The sequence below is a fragment of the Erinaceus europaeus genome, chromosome 6 (assembly GCF_950295315.1).
Source record: "Erinaceus europaeus chromosome 6, mEriEur2.1, whole genome shotgun sequence".
NCBI classification, from domain to species: Eukaryota; Metazoa; Chordata; class Mammalia; order Eulipotyphla; family Erinaceidae; genus Erinaceus; species Erinaceus europaeus.
In genome coordinates this window covers 42,496,261-42,519,417 of record NC_080167.1, presented here as the reverse complement: position 1 = coordinate 42,519,417, position 23,157 = coordinate 42,496,261, and the positions used below count along the sequence as shown (strand labels likewise).

Here is a 23,157-nt window from a genome sequence, read left to right as displayed (position 1 = left end):
AACAAGAGGTCTGTCATGACTGCTTTCTCAATGGTGGAAGAAATAACTATTGCCTCTGTTTACACTAAAACTGTTTACATAGAAACAAATACAGAAAGTCTAGGAAAATGAAGAAAGAGTGAAATATGCTTCAAAAAAGAGAATAAGATAAATCCTTGGGGTGGGTGGGGGGAGGCCTTAATGAGTGCCCTGGGAGGCACAGAGCACCAGGAGTGATTAGCAGGAGATCCTGACTTCAGTTCCCAAAACTACACGTATTAGAGTGATGAGGTCTTCTCTCTCTGTCTTATTCATAAATCAATCTGGAAAAATACCTTAATGAGACAGACATAAGCCATCTACTGATATGGGACTCAAAGTAAATGCCATCAAGATGCTTCCCAAAACTCAGGAAAATGGATGGATACTATGAGAACCTCAGCTAAAAGGCAGGATGCAAGAAAGTGCCCAACAAAAGTCACAGAACTGGTGAATACAGCTAACCACCTGAAAAATAAACTGAGAGGTTCAAAATGGACTAGATGAAGTAGAAACAGCGACAAGTGAGCTTGAAGAAAGAGAAATGTTTCTCACCCAAGAACAGTCAAAGAAAACAGAAAAACAAATCACTGATTCCCAATGTGTAGAAAGACAAGAAGGGAGCGACTGTTTACTGAAAAGCAGCTCCACATGCCGTGGTCGTGAAGCTGACTCCTGTCTGGGAAAGAAGCTGATGTTGTGAGATGGAGACATTTTTCAAGCCCACCTAAGACATAAACAGCTCTCACAAACTTGACAGTAATGAAAAGAGTGGACATGGAGAGGAGCTACCTCAGTGGTCACCTCTGGGTTCTGGAAGGGTCTGGGGAGTCGTGAATGAAGGAGAAAGGTGTTTACAGGTGGGGGATGTCTGTGCCATAGTCCTGGATGAGAGAATGTTTTAAGCCATGTTTTGTCTGCTTTGTCAGTAAAAATCCCAGGTGGAAATGCCCCTAAAAGCAGGAGTTCCTGACTTGGCCCAGATTCCTAGCAGCGGACCTGACTTGATGCATCATGTCAACAGGGTCCAGGGAAATGTTTTCTGTTGAGGCCATTTATTTAATTTAACTCTGAGATTAATAAAAAAGATGATAATGATGGCAACATAGCTCACTAAGATAGTGAGCTGCTTTGCCATATGGTTGGCCCAAGGTGATGCTGGCCACCACCACATCTTTCATTCTGACTCTCTACCTTTCTGTCTGTATATAAAAATGAATCAAAAGTTGAAATTAAAAAATAATAATAATTGGGGGGCTGGGCGGTGGCACAGCAGGTTAAGCGCACATGGCGCAAAGCGCAAGGACCAGCGTTAAGGATCCCAGTTCGAGCCCCCGACTCCCCACCTGCAAGGGAGGGTCACTTCACAGGCGGTGAGGCAGGGCTGCAGGTGTCTATCTTTCTCTCCCTTTCTCTGTCTTCCCCTCCTTTCTCCATTTCTCTCTGTTCTATCCAGCAACAATGACAGCAATAACAATAATAATAACAAGGACAACAAAAGGGGGGAAATAGCCTTTAGGAGCAGTGGATTTGTAATGCAGGCATCGAGCCCCAGCAATAAACCTGGAGACAAAATAGTAATAGATATTATTATTATTGCTGATTCCTTCCCTTGGTCCAAAGAAAATGAGTTGACTGATATATCTCCTTCATTTTCTGTAACAATCCAAGGAGGTAGTTATAGGCACTTTTATATTACTTCTTTCTATAGAGAAGGACATCCAGGCTCAGAGAGGTTAAGCACCTTACCCAAGGTTCCATAGCTATATTTGGGAAAGCCAGCATTTAAACGGGTCCTCACGGCTATGGTCCTGACCACAGATGGAACAACTCAGCACAGGAAGACACACCATTTGCTGTTTCCTTTCATCTGCACCAAAAAAACCTCACTTAGGTGGCCAAGGGATCTGTTACCACTTTACTCTTATGAAAAAAGAAACCAGTTGACAGCATGCTGTGTCAGGGCATTGTTGGAAGATGGGCAGATTGGGTTTCTGTCTTCTCTACCCAGCCTCATGTCACAGTTCATCATTTCTTAAGCCTAAAAGCTCCAGCCTCTGCCTAATGCTCAGACCAGGGACACAGGAGAGGAGGGTGGTGGGATGTGCAGGAAATAAGTAAGAAGAGACAGAGGCACGGGGGATCCAGGGGGGGTGGGCAGAAAATAGGCAACTGCCAGCCAGGAAAAGAAAGGAAAGGATTTAAATGTTAATAATACCAGCATTGGGTCCCAGAGTACTGTAATAGTTGGGACCAGATCTGAACTTTATTTTGAGGCAAATGGAATGGCTAGGAACAAATAAATATGAGACAATTGAATCTGTCATTCAGAGAGAGCAAAATTGTTCTGAATTGTTATTAGATGGTTACTGTCATCCGGCACTTTCTATTAAATGGAAATAACACTGTGAATGTTATCTGTATATTTTTTTTTACTCAAAAAATGTTTTTCTTGCTTTCTAGGTTCTTTGTGAGGCTTTTCTGAGAACGCACATGCCACCCTATTAAGAGCTCTATCAATTATCGTCTATTTCAGGCTAGATATGCATGTGATTTCGCAGTCTAGGAGTGGGTTTATAACATAGGCTTCATGTCTGGGTGGTCTCCTACCACCTATGGGGAGGTGGGGGGGGTGAAAAATCTCATTTCCAGGGGCTTTGGACTGAGACACAGAAGACAAAATCTTGCAAGAGTAACACTCCCTAGCCCACCCCTCTCATTTGCCCCTACGCATGGGGCTGCCAACTCAAAGGACTCAGACCCTACAGGATTATGTGCCTGACTGGCTTAGTTGCTGAGCCCAGTAGCCACCATGATGGAAATGAACTGCACGTCTTACATTCGCTGAGCCACTTGTTGGGATCCAGCATCAGATACTGTTTGGTGGCCTCCAGCTCCTTCATCAGCCACTCATACTTGGCTCGGACCTCGGCGATTCTCTGCTGGCGATGCTCCAGGATCTTCAGTTTTGCATTAAAGCACATGACCTCCTAGAAAGGGAGGAGAGGGAGGAAGGGAAAGGTTATTGGGGAGAAGGACCTGAAGTTCAAATAGAGCTCACAGGGCCTCTTCTAGAAATAAATGCTTGCTTACAGTTAGTGAAAAAGGAGGTGGTTGCTGGGAAGTTGGGGGGCCCTGGGCAACCCCAACTGACAGAATCAGTTCAGATAGCCTAATCAGGGAAGGACTATCCCAGGCACTGATCATGGGAGAGGGGGATGCGAGGAGGGTGCCTGGATTTGGCACACCCTGTTGAGTGCACTTGTTATCATACGCAAGGATCCGGGTTCAAGTCCCATCTGTAAGAAGTGGTGAAGCAGTGCTGCAGGTATCTATCTTTCTCCCTCTTAATTTTCTCTTTCTTTCTCAATTTCTCTCTGGTCTATCAAATACAAGAAGAAAAAGAAGGAGGAGAGGAAGGAGGAGGAGGGAGAGAAGGAGAAGAGGATGAAAAAGAAGAAGAGGAGGAAGAAGAAGAAGAATGGAAAAAAAGTCTGCTAGAAGCAGTGGATTTAGAGTTCAGATACCAAGCCCTACAGATGACCCTGGTGGCAAAAGAAAAAAGGCAAGTGGGGATCAGAAGGTGCACCCAGTTGAGAGCACAATGTTCAGTGACCTTAGATCAAGTCCTCCTTTCCCACCTGTGGGGGAAGCTTCATGATCTGTGAGACAGTGCTGCTGTGGGCATTTCTTTCTCCCTCTCTATCTCACCCCTCCCTCACAATTTCTCTGTCTTTAACCCAATAAATAAATAAATAATTTTAAAAGGGTATATAAAAATAAAAGACAAAATATGGCTTTCCAAGTAGGAGCCAAAAAGTTCTCAATAGCACCAGCTCCTCCAGTCTCCAGTTTTGCAAGACTTGATGTGTAGGGCGTGGGTGGTGTATCCAGCAGAGAGCACACAGGACCATGGTTCAAGCCCTGGTTCCTACCTACAGGTGGGAAGCTTCACAGTCAGTGAAGCAGTGCTGCAGGTGTCTCTCTTGCTCCCTATCTCCTCTTTCCCTCTCAAGTTCTATCAATACATAAAGAAAAGTAAAAAGTAAAAAAAAGAAAGAAAGAAAAAGAAAAATAGCCACAGGGAATGGTGGGTTTGTCATACAGGCACTGGGTCCAGTGATTACTCTGATGACAATAAAATAATAAATACACTTAAAGCAACAAAATAAAGAGTTCAGGAAGAGAAGCCTGGAGTTCTCCCAGGTCCTGAGGGCCTTTGTGAAGCAAAACCATTGCCTCCCACTCCCACCGGAAGCCCACCCCCTCAGGGCACTGTCCCAGCGCCAGGCTCTGGGACCTGCAGGGACAGCCACTGCGAGCTTAGCAGGAGACTCACCTTGCTGTTGCCGCCACGTCGCCGCTGCAGCCGCTCCACATCATCGATCTCGTAGACTTTAATTTCGAAAGGCTCCCCGAGGCCCCTCTGGGTGTTACGCAAGGGTCCGTCCACCCAGCGGACCCCGGAGCTGCTGGCAGGCTTCCTTACGGGAGAGGGGGTGTCGAGGGACAGTGCTGGGATGAGCCTCCGCCGCTGAGAACCTAAGGGGGGGGGGTTTAAGTCCAAAGTTCATCCTTTTGAATTTCGACTTGTTAAATACACATTTAAGATATATAAAGATAGTATATAATTATATAAATAGAAATGATATGTAGTGGAGGTTTTTATATTTTTAATGTATTTAAGATATATATGAAATATATGTATACACTAATTTATTAGTGGCTTAACATTGTTTCACAAAATTATCAGATCTCAGGAGTATTTTTTTTCTTTCTTTTTCTCTTTCCTTCTTTCCTTTCTTCTTTCTCTTTCTTCCTTTGCCTTTATTTCTTAGTTAATTTTTTTTTTTTTCTGCCTCCAGGGTTACTGCTGGGGCTCAGTGCCTGCACTATGAATCCACTGCTCTTGATGGTTATTATTTACTTACTTTGATAGGACAGAGAAAAATTTAAAGGGAAGGGGAGAATATAGAGGGAAAGAGAAAGATAGACAATCTGCAGACCTGCTTCACCCCTTGTGAAGCAGTCCCTCTGCAGGTGGGGAGCTGGGGCTCGAACCAGGATTCTTGCACTTCATACTTTGTGTGCTTAACCCAGTGCACCACTACCTGGCCCCTAAATCTCTTCATTTCTTTATTATTGGATAGGGATAAATTGAGAGGGGAGGAGAGATAGAGAGTGAGAAAGACAGAGACACCTGCAGCCTTACTTCATTATTCATGGAGTTTTCCCTCTAAAGGTGGGGACCAGGGACTTGAACTCAGGTCCTTGCACACTTTTAGTGTATGCTAACCAGGTGTGCCGCTGCCTGGCCTCTTTCCTTCCTTGCAACAGAGAGGCAGAGAGAGCATGGAATTCTCCATGGCACAGAAGTTCTTTCACTGTGGTGGGGCGGGGCTCAAACCTGGGTCTTGCACGTCAGAGAGCACACCGTCCAAAAGAGCTATGTCACGGGCTCCAACATATGACACACTTAAGACACCACCCTCCACAGCAAAGTTCTGACTCCTCACAGTCTGATTAGCCTTTTTTCTTTCTTCCTTTCTTTTTTTTTGAAAGTTCATTTGCTTTCCTCATCAATATCCCACATATTAAGTAAAGCCATTCAGTAGACAAGACGACTTCTTCAGCCTGATGTAAGGAAACTTGGGCATTCTGAGAGCTGAGGTCTCACAATTCTAGAATGTGTTCTGTCTATTCCAACTCCGAACACCAAGAATCCACGATCATGAGTTTGCTAGCACCATTCTCCATCTTCATTCCGACTCAAGCTATGGACACTAGGAAACCATAATGCAGGAAGTACAAATGTTGGAAGTAGCCACAGACATTAGAGGTGAGGGAGAGAAAGAGAGGGAGGCAGAGACTGAGAAAGACCAGTATTTGTCTTCTTCACATATCTCCTGTTGTTTGCTAGAGAGCAGTGCTTCAAACACTGAGTCCATTTATTTTATTTCCCTTATACGCTAATCTCTGCACACTGCCTATATCCTCCTCTGGGCATCAAGTAAACAACACTGACAGAGAATAGCTCAAAGTTATTATCCTGTGGAATATATTTCTAATTCTTCTTCTTTTGCAATGGAAATAACCAAAACATTACAATGATCCAAATCCTACAGCAAGCACTGATCAAAGATAAGTGTCCATATTTCCTACAGTTCAAAACATCTCTAGTAATTGAAAAAAGAAATCCAGTTATCTAGCAAAGAATTTCTTTGGAGGAGCTTTATGGCTTCTCTTAAAGAAGTTGCTTGTGATTTATGCTGATCATGTCTGACAGCCAGCATTGCTCTTAATAATCATCATAAATAAGTGAGACAAGGTCACCTAACCCGAAAGGAGCTCGTCTCCACTGCCATATCCATTACGGAGCCCTGGATCTATGGCCGCTGCTCACACAGGCCAGTGCTCTATATTAAAGCCCAGCCCGCTCCTGGCACCATGCCTGGTGCTTTCATTTCCCTCCAGTGACCTAACCTAACAAGAGACCCTCAGTGGACAGCATTTAGAAGGATCTAGGAGCAGAGCAAGGACGTGTGCAGAGCCTACTATCCACTCTCCATACAGTTAGATTACTTCTTTTTTATCCCATTTGGACAGTGAGTCTTGAAAAGTTTAATAAAAGATACTGGAAGAACAGAATGGCGTAGTAGGTTCAAGGCACTAAACCAGAGCAAGTGAAAGTCCTCTGTAACATTCTGACACTTATGGTCACATAGAAAACATCACACAATAATCTGGCCTTGGAAGACCAAGACTGTGGGATACAAGGAGTGTTAAGGTTTATTAATCAAATACTGGGAAGATCGGCAGTTTAATTTCCTTACAAAGACTCTGGCTGAGATAAATTAGCTTGTTGTTTCTAGTAACTAGTGTCAACACACATTCACGACCTTGGCCCTGAAATCAGGCCACAGCAGCTGTGATGTTATATATTAGATAGCTTTTTGCCATCCTCTTGCCTTATAGGGAGTTCTGCCCTGCCCACCCCACCCCCCGGCCCCCCAATGTCTGTTGCTGAGATTCAGAGGGGTGAGGGCTGCATCGGAGCACCATCAAAGTAGATTGGAGCCTGAAGCCTGGGATATGAAGTCACTGAGCATCTGACAGCCATGGGAACTCTTAGACATGCTTCCAGCGTAACATCTTTATAATGTTTCACGATCTGTGAGGGGCTATCAACGTCGTCATGTCTGGAATTATGGCATGGCTGCACAGTCCCTGGAGGCAGATTTCTTGGATTTGAGGCAAATGGTTTATGGTGTGCATTGACCACAACTCTCCCATTTGGGTTGGAATGTGCCAGAAGTTGTGCCGGCCTGTGGTGGGAGAACGCTAGGGTTGACAGAGAAATTCTGCAAAGCAGAATCTGGAATGGCAAGAAACAACACACACCATTTTTTGGGCCTCAACTCATGTTATAATTCCAAGTATGCCGGTGGCACCAGTTTTCCATAGGTTTCTGAGAGCTCTTGGGGAGCCCATGGTTCCAGAGAAAGGGGCACAGTAGGGTGAAGGCAAGACCTGGGTCACTATCACTTCAAACCAGTCACAGAAATGCAAACAGGGCTCTTTCTGTGCAAGACTGTTTTATTTTAAAAATCCGTCCTTCTGCAAAGGAATGAGTTGGGGCAATTTCTTAGGAAGCCAAGAACAAAGAATCAGGTGAAAGTCTCAGGTTGCTTAGGTTGTCTGGTGCTTCTGTCTCTCTGCCCCTCACTCTCCTTACTGTCCTTTCATCTCACCTACCCCTTGGCTACCAGGACTCCCAGCTCTATGCTGGGTCCTCCTCTTATGTCCTCATAACTTACTGTCACATGTCACTCCTAATGTCCACTCATCAAATCAGAGTTTTTATACCTTCTTAGAACATGTCTCTGGAATATTCTGGGATATGCATTTGCCTGTTGGTAGACAACTCTTAAACAAAGACCCCAAAATCATGCATTTTAGGTACCATAGTGTGTGTGTGTGTGTGTGTGTGTGTGTGTTGGTGCATCATGTAGGTATGTGTGTGCATGTCAAACCCCATGGTGGATGTGCATGTGTCACATATGTGCATATGTCCAGGAACATGTGTGTAAGAAGAGCCTCCCCTACTGCATTGTCAAGGAAACCAAGTAAACTTGGTCCTGTTCCCAGAAGGAGACTACCAAGGCTCTGGGGGTCACAGGTCCCACTTTTAAGCACCTGTAGCCACTAAGTCACAAGACTGAGTGGAACCAACCAGTGGAGAAGTGGGCAGAGAATGGGGTTCCCCATGCCTCCTGCTGATAGCTGCATAGTGATGCCAGAGAGGTGAAGCAGTATATAGATGAAGCCCCTCGTGACTATGTCATCTGCAGAGGCAGACAGGAGAACCCAGGCACTGATTCCTGTCTCCTGTGGCCTCAACCTCTTTACACACACACACACACACACACACACACACACACACACACACACACACACACAGTGGGGTTCGGGCACATCCTCAGCCCTTTGCCTGGTGTATGCCCCGCTGCCTACCTGAATTGGAGCGTTTCTTTGGGGTTTTGAGGCTGCGGCACCTGCCGCTGACCGAGCTGCTGTTCTCGCTCATGGAGTCCTGGGCGGAGGATGCGCTGCCGGTGGCCTCACTGTCCCGCATCATGCTCTCATAGCCGCTGCTGCCGCCGCTGTGGTAGAACAGCGCCGTCTTGCCCATGGCGGGCGGCAGCTCCCCGCTCAGCACGCTGCTGTTGTCGCTGCCGTGGCCGCTGCTGCAGCGGTGAGGCTTCCGGGGCGGCGTGATCTTGCTGTAGGGCGAGGGCAGCAGGTGCGCCGAGGCCGCGGGCTTGTCCTCTGTGGGGCCCCCGCGCTCCTCCGCCTCGGGGCCCCGCAGCTGCAAGCCCCGCGGGCCTGCGCTGCCCTGCAGCAGCTCGGATATGCGCCCGTTGACGGCGCGCAGGGGCAGCTTGGACGCCAGGCCCGAACCCCGGCTGCGGCTGAGCGACTGGGTGGACCAGGACATGTGCTTCCCGCTGGGGGGCAGGTGGGCACTCTGGCCCACCGACTGCGGCAGAGACTTGGTGGAGAAGCTGAGGGTCTTGGTGGTGGAGGTGGACAGGCTGCGCGCCTTGGGGCTGGCCAGCAGCAGCTTGCTCACGGCTGAGATCTTGGACTGGCCTGCGGCCTTGGTGGAGGCCCCAGCCGACTGCGGGGGCGCAGGGCTCGTGGGCGAGGCCCCCGCACTGCGGCCCAGGCTCCTGCCTGTGCGCGGCATGGTGCTGTCCTTGCCCACATGCATGCGGGCGCTCATGGAGGACAGGCTCTCGGCCCTCTCCAGCGACAGGCACTCGTAGTGGCTGACGGTGGTTCTGCCCAGAGAGTTGGTCCGGCTCGCCAGCTGCTCCAGCTTGGCGCTGAAGAGCTTGCTGCTGCTGCTGCCAGGGTCCTTCATCTTGTTACTGGCTTCGTCGGGGAAGCTGGCCAGGAAGGCCTCAGGCTGGTTCAGGGGGCTGCCACCGCTGCTGCTGCAGGTGCTGTGCTGGGGACTGGCCCTGTTCTTCTGGTCCAAGCTGGACTTGCGCACAGGAGGCAGTGGGGGCGTCCCTTTGGGTCGAGACAGGACACCATGCTTGGGTGATGCCACCTTCCTCTCCAGGGCCGCCTTGGAGGGCTGGGAGCCCAGGCCGTTGGTGTCCCCAGCACAGTGGTAGAAGAGGCTGTCCAGCTCCTCCTGGCGGCTGGCTTTCTGAAATGCCCTGGGCAGGCTGCTGGACTTGAGGTTTTTGTTGGGGTGCACCGGGCTCTGGGCAGTCAAGCCTGACAAGGCCATCTCACAACCATCCACCACCCTCCTGAAGTTGTCTGTCCCTGAGGAGGCAGACACCTCGCTGCTGCTGGGCCTTTCTGCAGAGGTGGCCTTCCTGTCCTGTGCCCCCCGCTCTGCCCTGGCCTCAGACCTGCTGGGGCCAGGCACAGCCTCACACCTTGGTCCTTCCTCACCAGAACAGGAGTTCTCTTTTTTCACCTCCTCTTCCCTTTTTAACCAGGGGTCCTCAAATTTCATCTCTTTCTTTGAGCCGCTTTCCTTGCTCTCCTGGACCTGGGCTGTTTTGGGGGCTGAACTCACTGTGGCCAGGGCCACCTCAGCTTCTGGAATGTTCCGGGGGCTTACAGCGATGCAGGGGTAGACTGTGATGTTAGTCTTCATGGGGATGTAGCCTTCACAGTTGCTCAGGTTTGCCGTGTTGGAGATGGTGACCATAGCTTTGCCCAGGGTGGAGATCTTGCAGCCTTTGAGGGGGGTGGCTTTATTAAAGGAGTCCTCTCCAACTTCAGACAAGATGAGCAAGTTCTCTGAGCAGGCCTTGGGCTTCTCTCGGCACATGACAGCTGTGTTCTGGAGGCCGCTGGAGAACTCGGTGGCTGGTGGGTCTGCCATGGCTTCCCCGTGGCCAAAGCAAGTCTGGGCGATAAAACTGTGGCAGGACTGCTCACCATCACTGCCTGTGCTCATCTCGCTCAGCCAGGAGCTGATGGAAGAGCGCCTGCTGCCAGCCTCCCGGCCCTTCTCATTCAGGGCCAGCTTCGGGAGTGGCAAGAACTGTGTAATGCTCACTTCGGAGACTGGAGCCACATTAGAGTAGCACTCCAGGTCCTCACTGATGCTGCCAATGATGCTGACGGGCCGGGAGCCCGACGCCAGGGCCTGCACGGAGCAGTCACTGTTGAAGCTGATGATGCTGGTGGGGCGGCCGCTGTCCAGGACCCCGCTGATGGTCAGCTCCTCCACCAGTGTGAACACCAGCTCATCCTCCCCGTTCAGCTCCAGGGGCTGCTGCACCGTGACCATTGTGGTGCTCAGTATCTCCTTCTTGGCATCTGGGGATGTTGTGGCCGAAGGTTCATCATCAATAGGGGTGTCAGGGAACCCGTCACTCCCCACAGACATGGATTTCTTCAAAACCTGGGGGCTCATCCCAACAGGAGGGGTACGTATCTCTGGCTGTAGCAGGGACTCGCTAGATACCACACCGGAATCCTTGCTCAAGGTGGGTAGGGGGGCAGGAGAGGGCAGGACTCCCTTCTGGGTGTAGACTTTGCACCTCTGAGAAGGGGAGCTGCTTGGCTTATACTCAGAGGTCTTGGACAGGCTGGCGACGCCCAAGCGAGGGGAACCCATCGGCCTGGGCTTGCCCTCTACGAAGCCACAGGAGTTGAGACTCTCTCGGCTGCTCTGGAGGCTGGGGCTCTGCACCAGCTGGCAGCCATGCTGGCTGCTGCTGCCTGGGATGCTCCGTGGAGACGCAGGGCTGGGGCTGCCGGTGCGCACGGTGGGGGCCGGGACAGGTGAGTGATTCCTCTGCATCTTGGAGGCACCTTCTCTGTCACTCTCTGTCCCATCATCTTCTCTATCAGACTCATAGAACGGGTTAGGCCCAGTGGCTTGGCTTAACGGGGGACACTTGCCACCCTGTTCTGCCCCGAACTGGACTGGCAGCTCTTCGAAAGGAAATTTACTGGGCTCTTCACTGCCGTCGATGCAATCCAGCCTCTCCTGCAGCTCTGCAAATGTGTTGCACTTCAAGCAGTCCCTTTCTGATTTGCTGGCTGAGGCCTCGCCAGCCTCTGTGGGCCGGCTGTCACCCCTGGTCTTCTGCAGGGCAGGCACTATAGGGACAAAGTCCGGGGGGCCCTCGTTGTCAGTGAGTTCCTTGTCCGAGAGGGCTGTGCCATTGGGCCCAATGTAGATGACGGTGTCGCAGGACTGCTCGCTGCTGGAGGAGTAGTCGGGGTCACTGGACAAGTGGGGGATGGGGAAGTCTGGGTCCACTGTGGCCCGGGCCTGGAAGGGCCTCAGCTGGGTGGGCCTGCGCATTCTGCCTTCTTCACAGGAGCTCTCTCCCCCGGAGGAGCTTGATGTGTACTGTGTGTCAGAGGAGAGAGAATAGTTACCAAGGCCAGCACCTCTGAGACAGCACTCTTAGCTGGCCTGTTCTTGTGAGCTGAGCAGTTGTGCCACTAACTCTGACACACGCTCATATGCAGGGTTCCCAGGCTCCCTGTGCATGGACTGTTGTCCCAGGGGTGCAGGGCAGTGCACCCCAGCTCTCCATAACATGGTTTCATATGGGAAGGGCAGCCCCCTATGTGGCACTTGGGGAAAAAGAGGCTGCCCAGAAAAGGAGGTGTCCATCCCAGGTCCCATCTGATTTCCTAAATGATCAAGGAGCCACCAGCTTGTCCCATTCAAGCCATTTGTGACACCACCCCAAGGAACATTGGGTGGAAAGATCTGTTTTTGACAACAGAAAGAAGAAAAATTATATATGTCAAAAAAGGGTAAGAGAAAGCCCCCACATCACCAACTGGTCTTAGACAAGAGTGACTCCGATCACAAATGTCCTTGGAAAGTCACTGGTTGGCCTGAGAAAGTGAGCCTGATGGTTTAGAGCCGACTCTCAACATCAATCGGAAACCACTGGCTTCATGTGGCAAAGTCCAGAAGCCTGAGAAAGTAGACTCCTGGAAAAGCAGAGGAAGGAGAGCTGAGGAAGCCAGGGGGTTAATAGTCCTCCTGAGGGCCCACCAGCATCCAGCCTATTTCCACATATGACCGGGCCAGTGGGAGATAAACGGTGACTATTTCCTGCTGCTGTCAGATGTTTTATCTCAAAGTAGCAACCCGTTTGAACTACTGAAAGTGGACAAGGTGCTCCCTGTCAGGTCCATGGGCTGGATGACTAGGGAAAGCACAGGAAGTGGGAGGGAAAGTGGCTGTTGTGACTGTCCCCTCTATTGACCTGGAGGCTTTCCTGTCCCTTGTTGATACTGACCCGGGCTGGGGCAGCCTCACTCACCCATACCCTTAGGGTTCGGGGTAGATGAACTGATCTGGTCTTGCTGACTCAGTTTCCAGGCGGGCTTCTGCAAGCCCCTTTCTTCCCAACAGACCCCCTCGCAAAGCAAGCCCCCTTACCTTCGTTTTCTTTTTCTTCATCCTCAAGACTCTGGAGGCGATCTGGATGGTGGACAGGGTTTCCGCGTAGCTCCCGGCCGCTGCAGAGATGTGAGCGATCATGGTGGTGCGACAGTTCATGTTCCCCAGGGACTCTCGGAGCAGCATGGTGAGCTTGCTTTCTCTGCCAAACAAAGTGAATTAAGGCTGCATTAGCTGGCCATGCTTCACTTTGGCTGTCAGGCCAGGACTCCAGGCCTCTCTCTACATGGCTTTTCTGTGGTGGGCAGCATTTTTTTTCCATTTCTTTTTTCTAATGGCATACTAATTAACATCATTTGCTAGCACAGGGCTATTTGTAGCTGGCAGCTGGGCAAATGCTTCTAACCCCAAGGATGGAACTCATGCAAAACACCTCCCTTGGCACCCCTGTGCTGGCTGCTGCGATACTCCTGTGTGTCTCTGTGTGTGCATATGACTCTGCGTGTAATAAGAGCTGGTGACAGAAACAAGAGAACAGGATCTAGAGGAAATGGCTTTGTGACTGGTGGCTTGGCCTGCCATCTGCACTCATTGCCCTTCTCTGGAATTCTCTGCACACAAGTACCCCTACAGCAAAAAGTAGCCAAGGGGGATGGGTGGTTGCACATGTGGTTGAGTGCACATGTGACTGCTCACAAAAGCTCTAGTTCAAGCCCCTGCTTCCCACCTCAGAGGGGGAGACCTCACAAGTGGTGAAGTTATGCAGCAGCTGTCTCTTTCTGTCTCCTTCTCTATCTTCCCTTCCCCTCTCAATTTATTGTTGTCCTATCAAAGAAAGGAAAAAAAAATTAAAAAGTAGCTCTCAGCCAGGAGTCTGTAGTGAAGATCTCTGTGTTTACAATTCATGCAATGTTTCCTCTGTCAAGAATAGCTGTCAAGACTTTATTGCTCCTGTATTTAATTTTCTTATTTGTTTCACAGTAGTGAAGAAAGAGATGTTTGTAGTCCTGGTCATCTTTGCACAAGTACAGATATACAGGCCTCATGCATTCACCCAGCCAACTACAGGAAATAGAACTTTCTAGAATGGCGTCCACTGGGGTTTTTGGAGGTGCTGTGGGGGTCCAGTCCCCTGAACAGAAAATGAGGCTCAGTGATTTGTTTCTGGGTGGCATTGCTGGGTTCCTTCAAAAGTGACTTGGAGGAACGGCTCATGGTTTACTGCTCTTGTACTTCCCCCAATATTCCTCCAGCCTGGTTTTTCAAAGGCTTCTGCTTATACCATATTCAGCATACATGATGTATAAATCTCACTTCATCTCTGGAGCCTCCCATGATTTGCAGACTGAGGGAGGCTATTTCCTATGTCTTGGGCTGTGAGTGAAATGTCAGGTAAGAGGGCTCTGTCCTGGTGTCCATGTCCCCACTCCCTAAGATCACTGGAGAGAGACACCCCCCCCCCCACCACGTCTCAGTGACATGTAGGCAACTATCATCAGACCTCAAAAGTGAGAAAGTCATTCCACATGTGACCTGCAGCAAACTTCTAGAGAGGAAACACTGTCTCACATAAAAGCAAGATTTTGTCCTTCCTATCTGGGAACAATTAAAGCATCAGTCCAGGCACACTGGGTTTACCATGGTGAAGTTCCAGAGTAATTAAAAAATATACCAGGGCTTCCCTTTAAGCAGAGTAATCAAGTAATATTATCGTGGATAACTCTGGGTATATGTATTGTCATATTGCTGAAGCTGGATCTTCAGGACAATTGTCTAGAAAAAGTATCTTCTTAACCACACCAACAAAGAGGTGTGTTCAGTTTGATGATGGGTGCATTGTAGAACTGGATCCCCTGTAATCCTATAATCTTGTAAATCATTCTTGAGTCACTAATACAACAAAAATCGGAAAAAGGGGGGGTGCCAGTTTTACTTCACTCCAAGTGCACATGTTTCCTGTGTGAGGACATGGGTTCGAGTCTATGGTCTCCACCCAAGGTGGCGGGGGGGTAGGGGGGGGAGACAAGACCGATAGAGCAGTGCTACAGGTGTCTCTCGCTTCTCTCTCTCTCTCTCTAAGAAAGACAAACAGGAAAAAAAGTGGCCATTAGGAACAGTGGAGTTGTGCAGGTGCTGATCTTCAGTGATAGCCCTAGTGGCAAGAAAAAGAAAGAAGAAACTGACAAGTAAACAAAGAGCTATAGATTGAGTGTTTGTCATCCCCAAATTCATATGCTGAAATCTTAACCCTTTTGGGAGGTGATTAGCCAATGAGGGTGAGACCTTCAGGTCAGTGCCCATATAAAAGGATCCCCATGGAGTTCCCTTGATCCTTTTATCAAAGCAGCCATAGTGAGAATGTGCCACCTATGAACCAGGAAACAGGCTCTCACTTGACAGAATCTGCTAGCAAGCTGACCTTAAACTTCCAGCTCCCAGGACTGTGTGACAAGTAAATCTCTATTGTTTAACCTGCCCAGTCTATTGCATTTTTCTTACTGAACAAGACAAGGAAGGTGTGGGAGGTCTGGAAGAGAAGCAAGGCCTGGATATAAACACCGAACTCCCTTCATCACATCAGAGTGAGGGAGCCTCACCAGAGCTGATGACCGAATGGGTACATTCCTGGCAGACATTTTTAGTGGAGATAGTGTACCTAGGCGAGTCTAGGTTTCATCTTTAGTGTGGGAAGGGGAAAGAGGATAGATGCTGTATTTTTTTCAGTTGCTCAACACATAAGCAAGCCGGTTTCAGTCTGAAGGCATGTTATTGAACATGTATTTCTTACACATAGTGAGGTATGCACTCTGCTTCTTTATAATTAAAAATTCTTTATAATAAAACATTGAGAAGGGGTTGATGCGTTTTGGACACCAGGGAACATGATCATTAATTTCTTTGACTCACAGCCTCTCCGTACTGCCCACTCTGGTGATTTATTTTTTACCAGCTGTCATCTTGTGACAAGTGTAGCCTTGTTCCCACACACTTCATCACTTTCGATGCTATCTTGGTACTTTCCCAAGTAGCCTGATGGATCAATGAGCTTCCTCTTCCCCTTTATACGTAATCATCTTTTGTTTCATTAACATTGAAATGCATGTCAGTGACGTGACAATATGCCTGGACTAAGCTTATCTGACGCAGGTATTTTTCTCTTTAAGATACATCACAACCTTCTTACACTAAGAAGAACCAGGCATCGCTTCATCACTCTGCTGGGGACGGGTGAGTGGGGAGCATTTTAAGCACCAGATTCAACAACAAAAACACTCAAATGCAAAAACTGTGACACTACATAGACTGTTGTAAAGGTGTTTGATTACAGGAAGCGAGGTGAAGCAAGGAGTCAGACTGTCACTTGTCTAACCTCAGGGGAAAGAAGATGGATGCCCTTAGGATTAAGTTGTCATCACACACAGTCAGTTCATCATTTATATTCAGGAACATGTATGTTGGGTGTCCCCGAGTTTTCTTAACTTCTGTGTCTGTAAATAATGATCAAAGTGCCATGAGAACTGTAAAGTTACGCAGGTAGGAAAATTCACACTTGTGGAAGCTGCAGACAGTGAGAATGGACTTGTACCACAAAGTTCCTAATAAGTGTGTTCATCAGCTGTGCCCTGCTGAAGTTACACCTGCCTTTATTTCTCCCTGTGACTCTATATGAATCCCCAGGGAAAAGGTGCCATGGACAGAAAAAAAATGGATAGAATATTGTTACATCTAATTGTTGTGCCCTCTGTCCTCCTACCTGATTCTTTATTCATGAGTCAATCACAGGACACTTTTTTGAAAGCCCACATTGTAGGAAGAAGCCAGGATATGTGCGTTGCTTGGCAACCAGCATTTTTAGCTCCCTTATGGAAAGACAGTGAAATTACAAGCAAGATTCCTTCACATGGATCTCTCTAGATGCTAAAGCATGTCGTGATGTGAGTGTAGAATGGTGTCTGTAAAGCCTCAGAAGCCTCAATCTTATAGTGCTCCTTTAACTTGGAAGCAAAGATAATGAAGATAGGGAAGGAGAGTAAAGAAAGGACAGGGTGCTGAGGCTTCCAACTAGGGGCCATGGGAGGATGATAAAATGGTCAGAAAGGCCTCATTCAATGGTCAGTGCAAACTTTGTCCACATCTTCCCATCAAAAAGTGAGGCCAGAGGAAGATATAAGCACAAGTGCAGAATTGCAGGTGCTTCCTGCCTCCAGTCCAGGCTTCCAGGATGGAGGAGGGCCTTAGGGACTGGGCAGGGTTGGGGGGCAGTGGGTGGGTCCTGGCTATGCAGGAGCAGGAGGGGATTGGTGACAAGAACACATGATTGGACTGTAAAGATGCACTGTGACAATCTTTCCAGTAGGAGGCTTTGTGTAAACATATTTTTAACCTCCTTTTCCCTCCAACTATACACTTCAAATTATTTTTTTAAATATTTATTTACCTCAAGAGGGATAGACAAGAGGCTGACAAAACTAGGGTCCACATGCCTAATCTTTTTTTTTTTAGAGATTGATTTCTTTCTTTTTTAAATATTTTATTTATTTATTTAGGTAGAGAAAGAGAGAAATTGAGAGGGAGGGTGAGGAGATAAAGAGGGAGAGAGACAAAGAGATACATGAAACCCTGCTTCACTACTTGTGAAGCTTTCTCCCTGCAGTTGGGGACCAGCTTGAACCTGGGGTCTTGTGCTTTGTAGCGTGTACACCCAACCAGGTGTGCCACCACCTGGCCCCCCACATGCCTAATCTTATCCACTGCTTATTTTTACAAGTAAGTTTCAGTGGAGCACAGTTACATCTATCTGAAAATCTATCATCTCTGATTTTCCAGCCCTAGCTGTCAAACTCTAGCTCCTTCATCCACCTAATGACCACCGAGAAAGAGGAGTGTGAAAAGGTAGAAAGAATGTAAAGGAAAAGAAGACACAAGATAGGCTACAATCATGAACTGCTTATGCATAGCCTGTTGGTCCCTGGGTATCTTTTCATATCATCACGTGGATGGCCATCTCCTGAGATCAGGCCAAGTTTTGGGGGATATGGGCCCTGGCACATTAGCATCCATTGGCACCATCTCTACAGTTCTCCACTTCTCCTTAGAAACAGAGTTGTGCAGAGAATAGACTGAGTCACCAGCCCGAATGGGTGAGGGCAGTTTTTGAATCTCTGTCTTCTAAGTTCCAAAGAAGTGTCTCTGTGACAACACTAAGTTGCTAAAGGGAAACGTTACTTCCCTTGGGCTTACTTTCATCATCATCAGCAGCAGCATCATCATCATCATCATCATCACCAACAGGGTTATTGCTGGGGCTCAGTGCCAGCACTACAAATCCACTCCTCCCAGTGGCCATTTTTTTCTTTTATTTTATTAGATAGGACAGAGAGAAATTGAGGGGGAGGAAGCAGAGAGAGAGAGAGACAGAGAGAGAGAGACAGAGAGAGAGAGAGAGACCTACGGACCTGCTTCATGAAGCTTTCCCCCTGCAGGTAGGGAGAGGGTTCTTGAACCTGAGTCCTTGTGCATCATAATGTATGTGCTCAACCAGATGCACCACCACCTGCCTCTGTCCCCCCATGGGTTTATTTGTAAGAGATGGGATGAGTCTCTATTCACAGCTACTTCTTGGCCATTCGGATCACTGGGAGGAGACTTTATATGCCTTCCTTCAGGAGGAAGTCATCTGCTCTTTCAGAACAACCTTTACTCATCAATAGTGTTTCTTCAAGGATGTCAACATTTTAGCTCATGGATCATTTGGTTTCTGGTACTGGAGAACTACCCAAGCTTGCTACAAGTCATGCTATCTGCTAACATTTTAGAACGAGTTACCGGAAGTTACATGCCACTGCTCAGGTTCAGAAATTGTTTATTTACGGGGGTTGGGTGGTGGCACAGCAGGTTAAGCGCACAAGGCTCAAAGCACAAGGATCCCGGTTCGAGCTCCCGGCTCCCCACCTGCAGGAAGGTCACTTCACAGGCGGTGAAGCAGGTCTGCAGGTGTCTGTCTTTCTCTCCCCCTGTCTCCCCTCCTCTCTCCATTTCTCTCTGCCCTATCCAGCAACAACATTAATAACAACAATAACCACAACAACAATAAAAACAACAAGGGCAACAAAAAGGAAAACAAATAAATAAATAAATAAAATATTTTTTAAAAAAAGAAATTGTTCATTTACACTGCAAGTGGCACTGGGCTCTTCTGTGGTGCTGGGAAGGAGAATGCCTAAGATTGACAAGTTTGAAAGAAAAGCACTGTGTTCGGGTTCTTAAAAATAAAAAAAAAAAGAGCATTGACAAAATATGATCATTTTGTACAGATTTAGCAGAGTGGGAGCTTGGTTCTGTCATCACAGGAGAACTTAGAAGAGAAGAGAATCTTGCAGAGAACCATCACCTCCTGGCTGAGTAACCGGCCTTCGTGATCCAACCAAATAAACTACTATGTATGAGTTTGCATCTTCTTTAACCCAAGGTCACCTGTGGGTACAGACCCTGAAGCTTTACTCATTGAAAGTAGATAATGTTAATCTGACTGTACTCTCATAGATTTTTTGTTTTTAATTAAATATTATAGACCTTAGGGAAGTCTCTGAACCAGTGTAATGCGTAGGGGAGATGTATTCCTCCCCACATCTTCCTAACTGACATCACATTGACACAAGAAATTTGATGGCCGGGCCCCATGAGGGGTAGGAGGGAAGTGTGATGGTGCCCAACATGGGTCTGCTGTCTCAGGTGACAAAATAGTTGCCCCCAGTTAAGACTAGGTCTGTGGTGAGCTTTCATAGTACTCCTTGAGGGACACAGGAAAGCAGCTAGATGGTAGAAGATGTTTACCAAGACAGAGATTTCATTCTGTAGGTGTGAGTTGGGGCACATGAAATTGGAGTTATGACTGTATATAGAGAAATGAAGTCTAAAAAAGAAGCTTGTGCTCCATGAATTCATTAGATGCTGGCTATTAGTGTTCTATTTATCTGAGCAAGATAAAATTCACATTAATTCACTCTACTTTGTGAAATATAGCAGCTGTAAACAGTGAGCAGTCCCAATAAAATGTTTAAGATGTGTCTTGAGTTTATAGCTAATGGAAAGTTCACGTTAAAATCCTAACCAGTTTGCTTCAATCTCATTTAACAAGACACACTTGCAGTGCCTAAGGTGGTTATAAAACATGAATTTATTTATATAAATTAAATGTGTCCCGTGAAATTTTTTATATTATTCACTTACTTAATGACCCACTACTTTTTTTTTACAACAAAGAAAGACATCATCGCAATTTAAGTTGTTGACCAATCAGAACTAGCAGAATCTGAATTATGCAAGATATTATTAATCTGAGTTTTACTCAGGAAAATCTATGCTCATTCCATGGCTGGAGCACTCAAATACAATATAAGATAATTTTAAAGTAATTCACATAATAAGAATCATAATATTGAAAGTCCACTGATTCTAAGATAGCGTTTTGACTATGTTTTGAAAAAAAATATGTCAATATTTACTCCACTAAAGGCTACCACTGTAACGTGACCTTTTGCTAGAGTATTTCTGATGAATGAAAACTCACCATCTCCCAAGCTATCTTCTATAATATTTTTGGGTTTCAGTGATCAAAAAGCTCTGTCTTACACTCAAATCTTCCTTATACTTCTAACTCTTGGGACTCACTGTTTTTTTTAGAGAAACATGGGATAAAAAGAACCCTTTTGCACACACTGAGCAATATTGAAATATACTTCATATATTGAAAGACATATATAGTTTCTTCCTTAAAGATCTCATCCTTCTATGCTCCTTCTTCCCCACCTCCATTTCTTTTAAAAATCTATTAATGGTTTAATATTGATTTACAAAATTATAAGATAAAAGGGGTATAATTCTGCACTGTTCCCAACACCAGAGTTCTGTGTCCCCAATCCTTTCATTAAAGCTACAGCAGTTCTCCCAAGGTTGCAGATATGGGTTAACTATTAATTCTACAACTGTCTGTCTATATTTGTATATATTTGCCACCTTTCCCCCCCATGGTCCCATCTTCTCTTCCTTTCTAAGTCACACCTATACCTATTACTACTTCTGAATGTCCTTCCTTTTTCCCTCTTCTCTCTCTGGATCCTGATGGAATTGGAATTCAGAGCCCTCTGTTCATCTTCCCCCTGTCATTCCTTCCCTGCTGGGACTATGGAACAAAATCAATCCTTCTTACCAGATTTGGCTGTTCATTCAAACTCTTCCTATCACAACATGTAGCACCTTCCTGCCTAGAGTAGTCTTGGCTTTTGTGAAGTAATAAAGATTGTGGTCTTCCCACAAAAGACTGAGTCTTTTCCTTCTACTTCTGAAAGCCATAAAGCTTCCTAGTTGGCAATAATCTGTGCATGTTGTCACATATTTCACCAGGAGGGTAATACTCCTGACTACACATGCAAGGATAACATAAACTGTACTTACAAGGAGTCTCTGAGGCCTTCTCATGGAATTACCAAACCTAAGGTTGGTTTTCAGAACCATTCATACTTGGATTTTATACTGAGAATGACAGTAGTCTTGTGTGGATTCTTCTCTTTCCTTTGTAATTGGTCCCTAACTCCTTGCAGTTAGCATCAAGTCTCAGGGAGAGTGGAGAGGAACCTTGCAGTTTTGACTAATTTCATGAACTTCTTTTTTCAATGAGAACTTTGAGGGCAGGAGTCATGCTTCTATACTACTACTTGTTATTTTATTAGGGAAACACTCAGTTCCTGTTGTTGTTGGTACAAGCAATTGACCATGTGACCTCATGAGTGCAAGTCCTAAGTGCTACCACTACACATCTCCCCAGTCTAGATCAGTGCTTTTATTTTCACCTTTTCTTTGCAATAACCTAGACAATGTTCATGACTATTCGGTTCTAGGACAGAAGGGAAAAGTTGCTAAACCTCTTTTTACTTAACTTAGTATAATCAAGGAGCTAGATATTTCATCACTTAGATGTAATGAAAACTAAAACCAATAGCTGACACATTAGTAGGCCTTATAGATGTTACAGATGTGTAAGAAGAGGCCCCTAAGTTCCCTTGAATTGACAAACTGCCCCAAATGGTATATGCTAATGACATCTAAAAGGCTATAAAAAAGTGCTTATTGATTCAATAACAAGACTCACTGCACTTACTGAACATGCAGACTGGCCTGTAATAAGAACACATACAAAACTTAATCCACCTGCTGGACCAGATTTGGAGTAAAGATGTTTATACTGTTACTGCAGTTTAGAATATACCCTGACACCTTCCACATGATCTGAACTTTCACTTCCTTTCTTTTAAAACTTATTTGGCACAAGCCTTTATCATAAATTATTGATGCCTTACAATAGACGCTCCTATAAACCTTGTCACTTTATAGTCTTTGCAGTGATTACAACAGCTTCAGAGACAAGGAGGGATAAGGAACCATCTCAGTTATGCTGCATTACAGTCAGTACACATCTCTGGATTCAAGATGAGCTCATTGTACTATTGAGAAACTTTGCTATTCTTCAACTTTAAATGATCCTCAGGGCTAGGAGCATGAATTAATCCCCTATGGGGTCTCTGCTGTTATCCAAAAGGGAGTTAGGCACTGATGGGCCATAGAGATGAAGCCAAGAGTCATGTTGCTATGGTAACCTGGAAACTCTCCCATGATTTCTGTTCACCACTATCCTCCTCTATGGATTTGAAAAAAAAAGTCTCAAGAAGAAATAAAATGAAGGTTACAAATGGAATTCTTCCTTTCTTTTTTTTTTCTTTTCCAGTGAAGACCTAGGAGAAATCATTTTAATTTTGTATCACTTAAATAGAATTTAAACAGAAAAAAAATACCTCTGCAGTAGAAAGCTTATTTTTTCTATGCCTGGAAAAATTAAACTCATAAAATACACATATTAAAATTGTTAAATCTCACAGATATTGAGTGGATTATGCATAAATGCATTGTTATTGTTTTGAGGTTTCTGATAGGTAAAATCACAACGAGTGGTAACAGTAAATATTGGTCAGCCTAGGTGGATAAATTCACACATCCTTTATAAGTTAGGGTATAAATGCAACTTTAGGGATGGAGTTCTTGCTAGTATTCAAAAAAAAAATGTTAAGCGGTTTCTCCAACACCGTTCACTGAAGACTTTTCTTGCTCCATTTGTTGCTCTTAGTACATTTCTCATGGTAAATGATTCTCTTTCTATGTGTGTTTTTATTTCT

At 46.3% G+C, this 23,157-nt stretch overlaps 1 protein-coding gene across 2 annotated transcripts in view; it reads right to left on the bottom strand.

The window, feature by feature from the left end:
• The window catches only part of KIF26B (kinesin family member 26B), a 566,510-nt gene that overhangs the window by 4,638 nt on the left and 538,715 nt on the right, over positions 1–23,157 (bottom strand). For both annotated transcript variants that reach the window (XM_007534607.3, XM_060192085.1), the window contains 4 exons: positions 12,971–13,133; positions 8,533–11,917; positions 4,358–4,560; positions 2,858–3,008 (listed from right to left, as the gene is read on the bottom strand). In XM_007534607.3, coding sequence (XP_007534669.1) covers positions 2,858–3,008; positions 4,358–4,560; positions 8,533–11,917; positions 12,971–13,133 — 3,902 coding nt within the window. The remainder of the gene's footprint in view (positions 1–2,857; positions 3,009–4,357; positions 4,561–8,532; positions 11,918–12,970; positions 13,134–23,157) is intronic.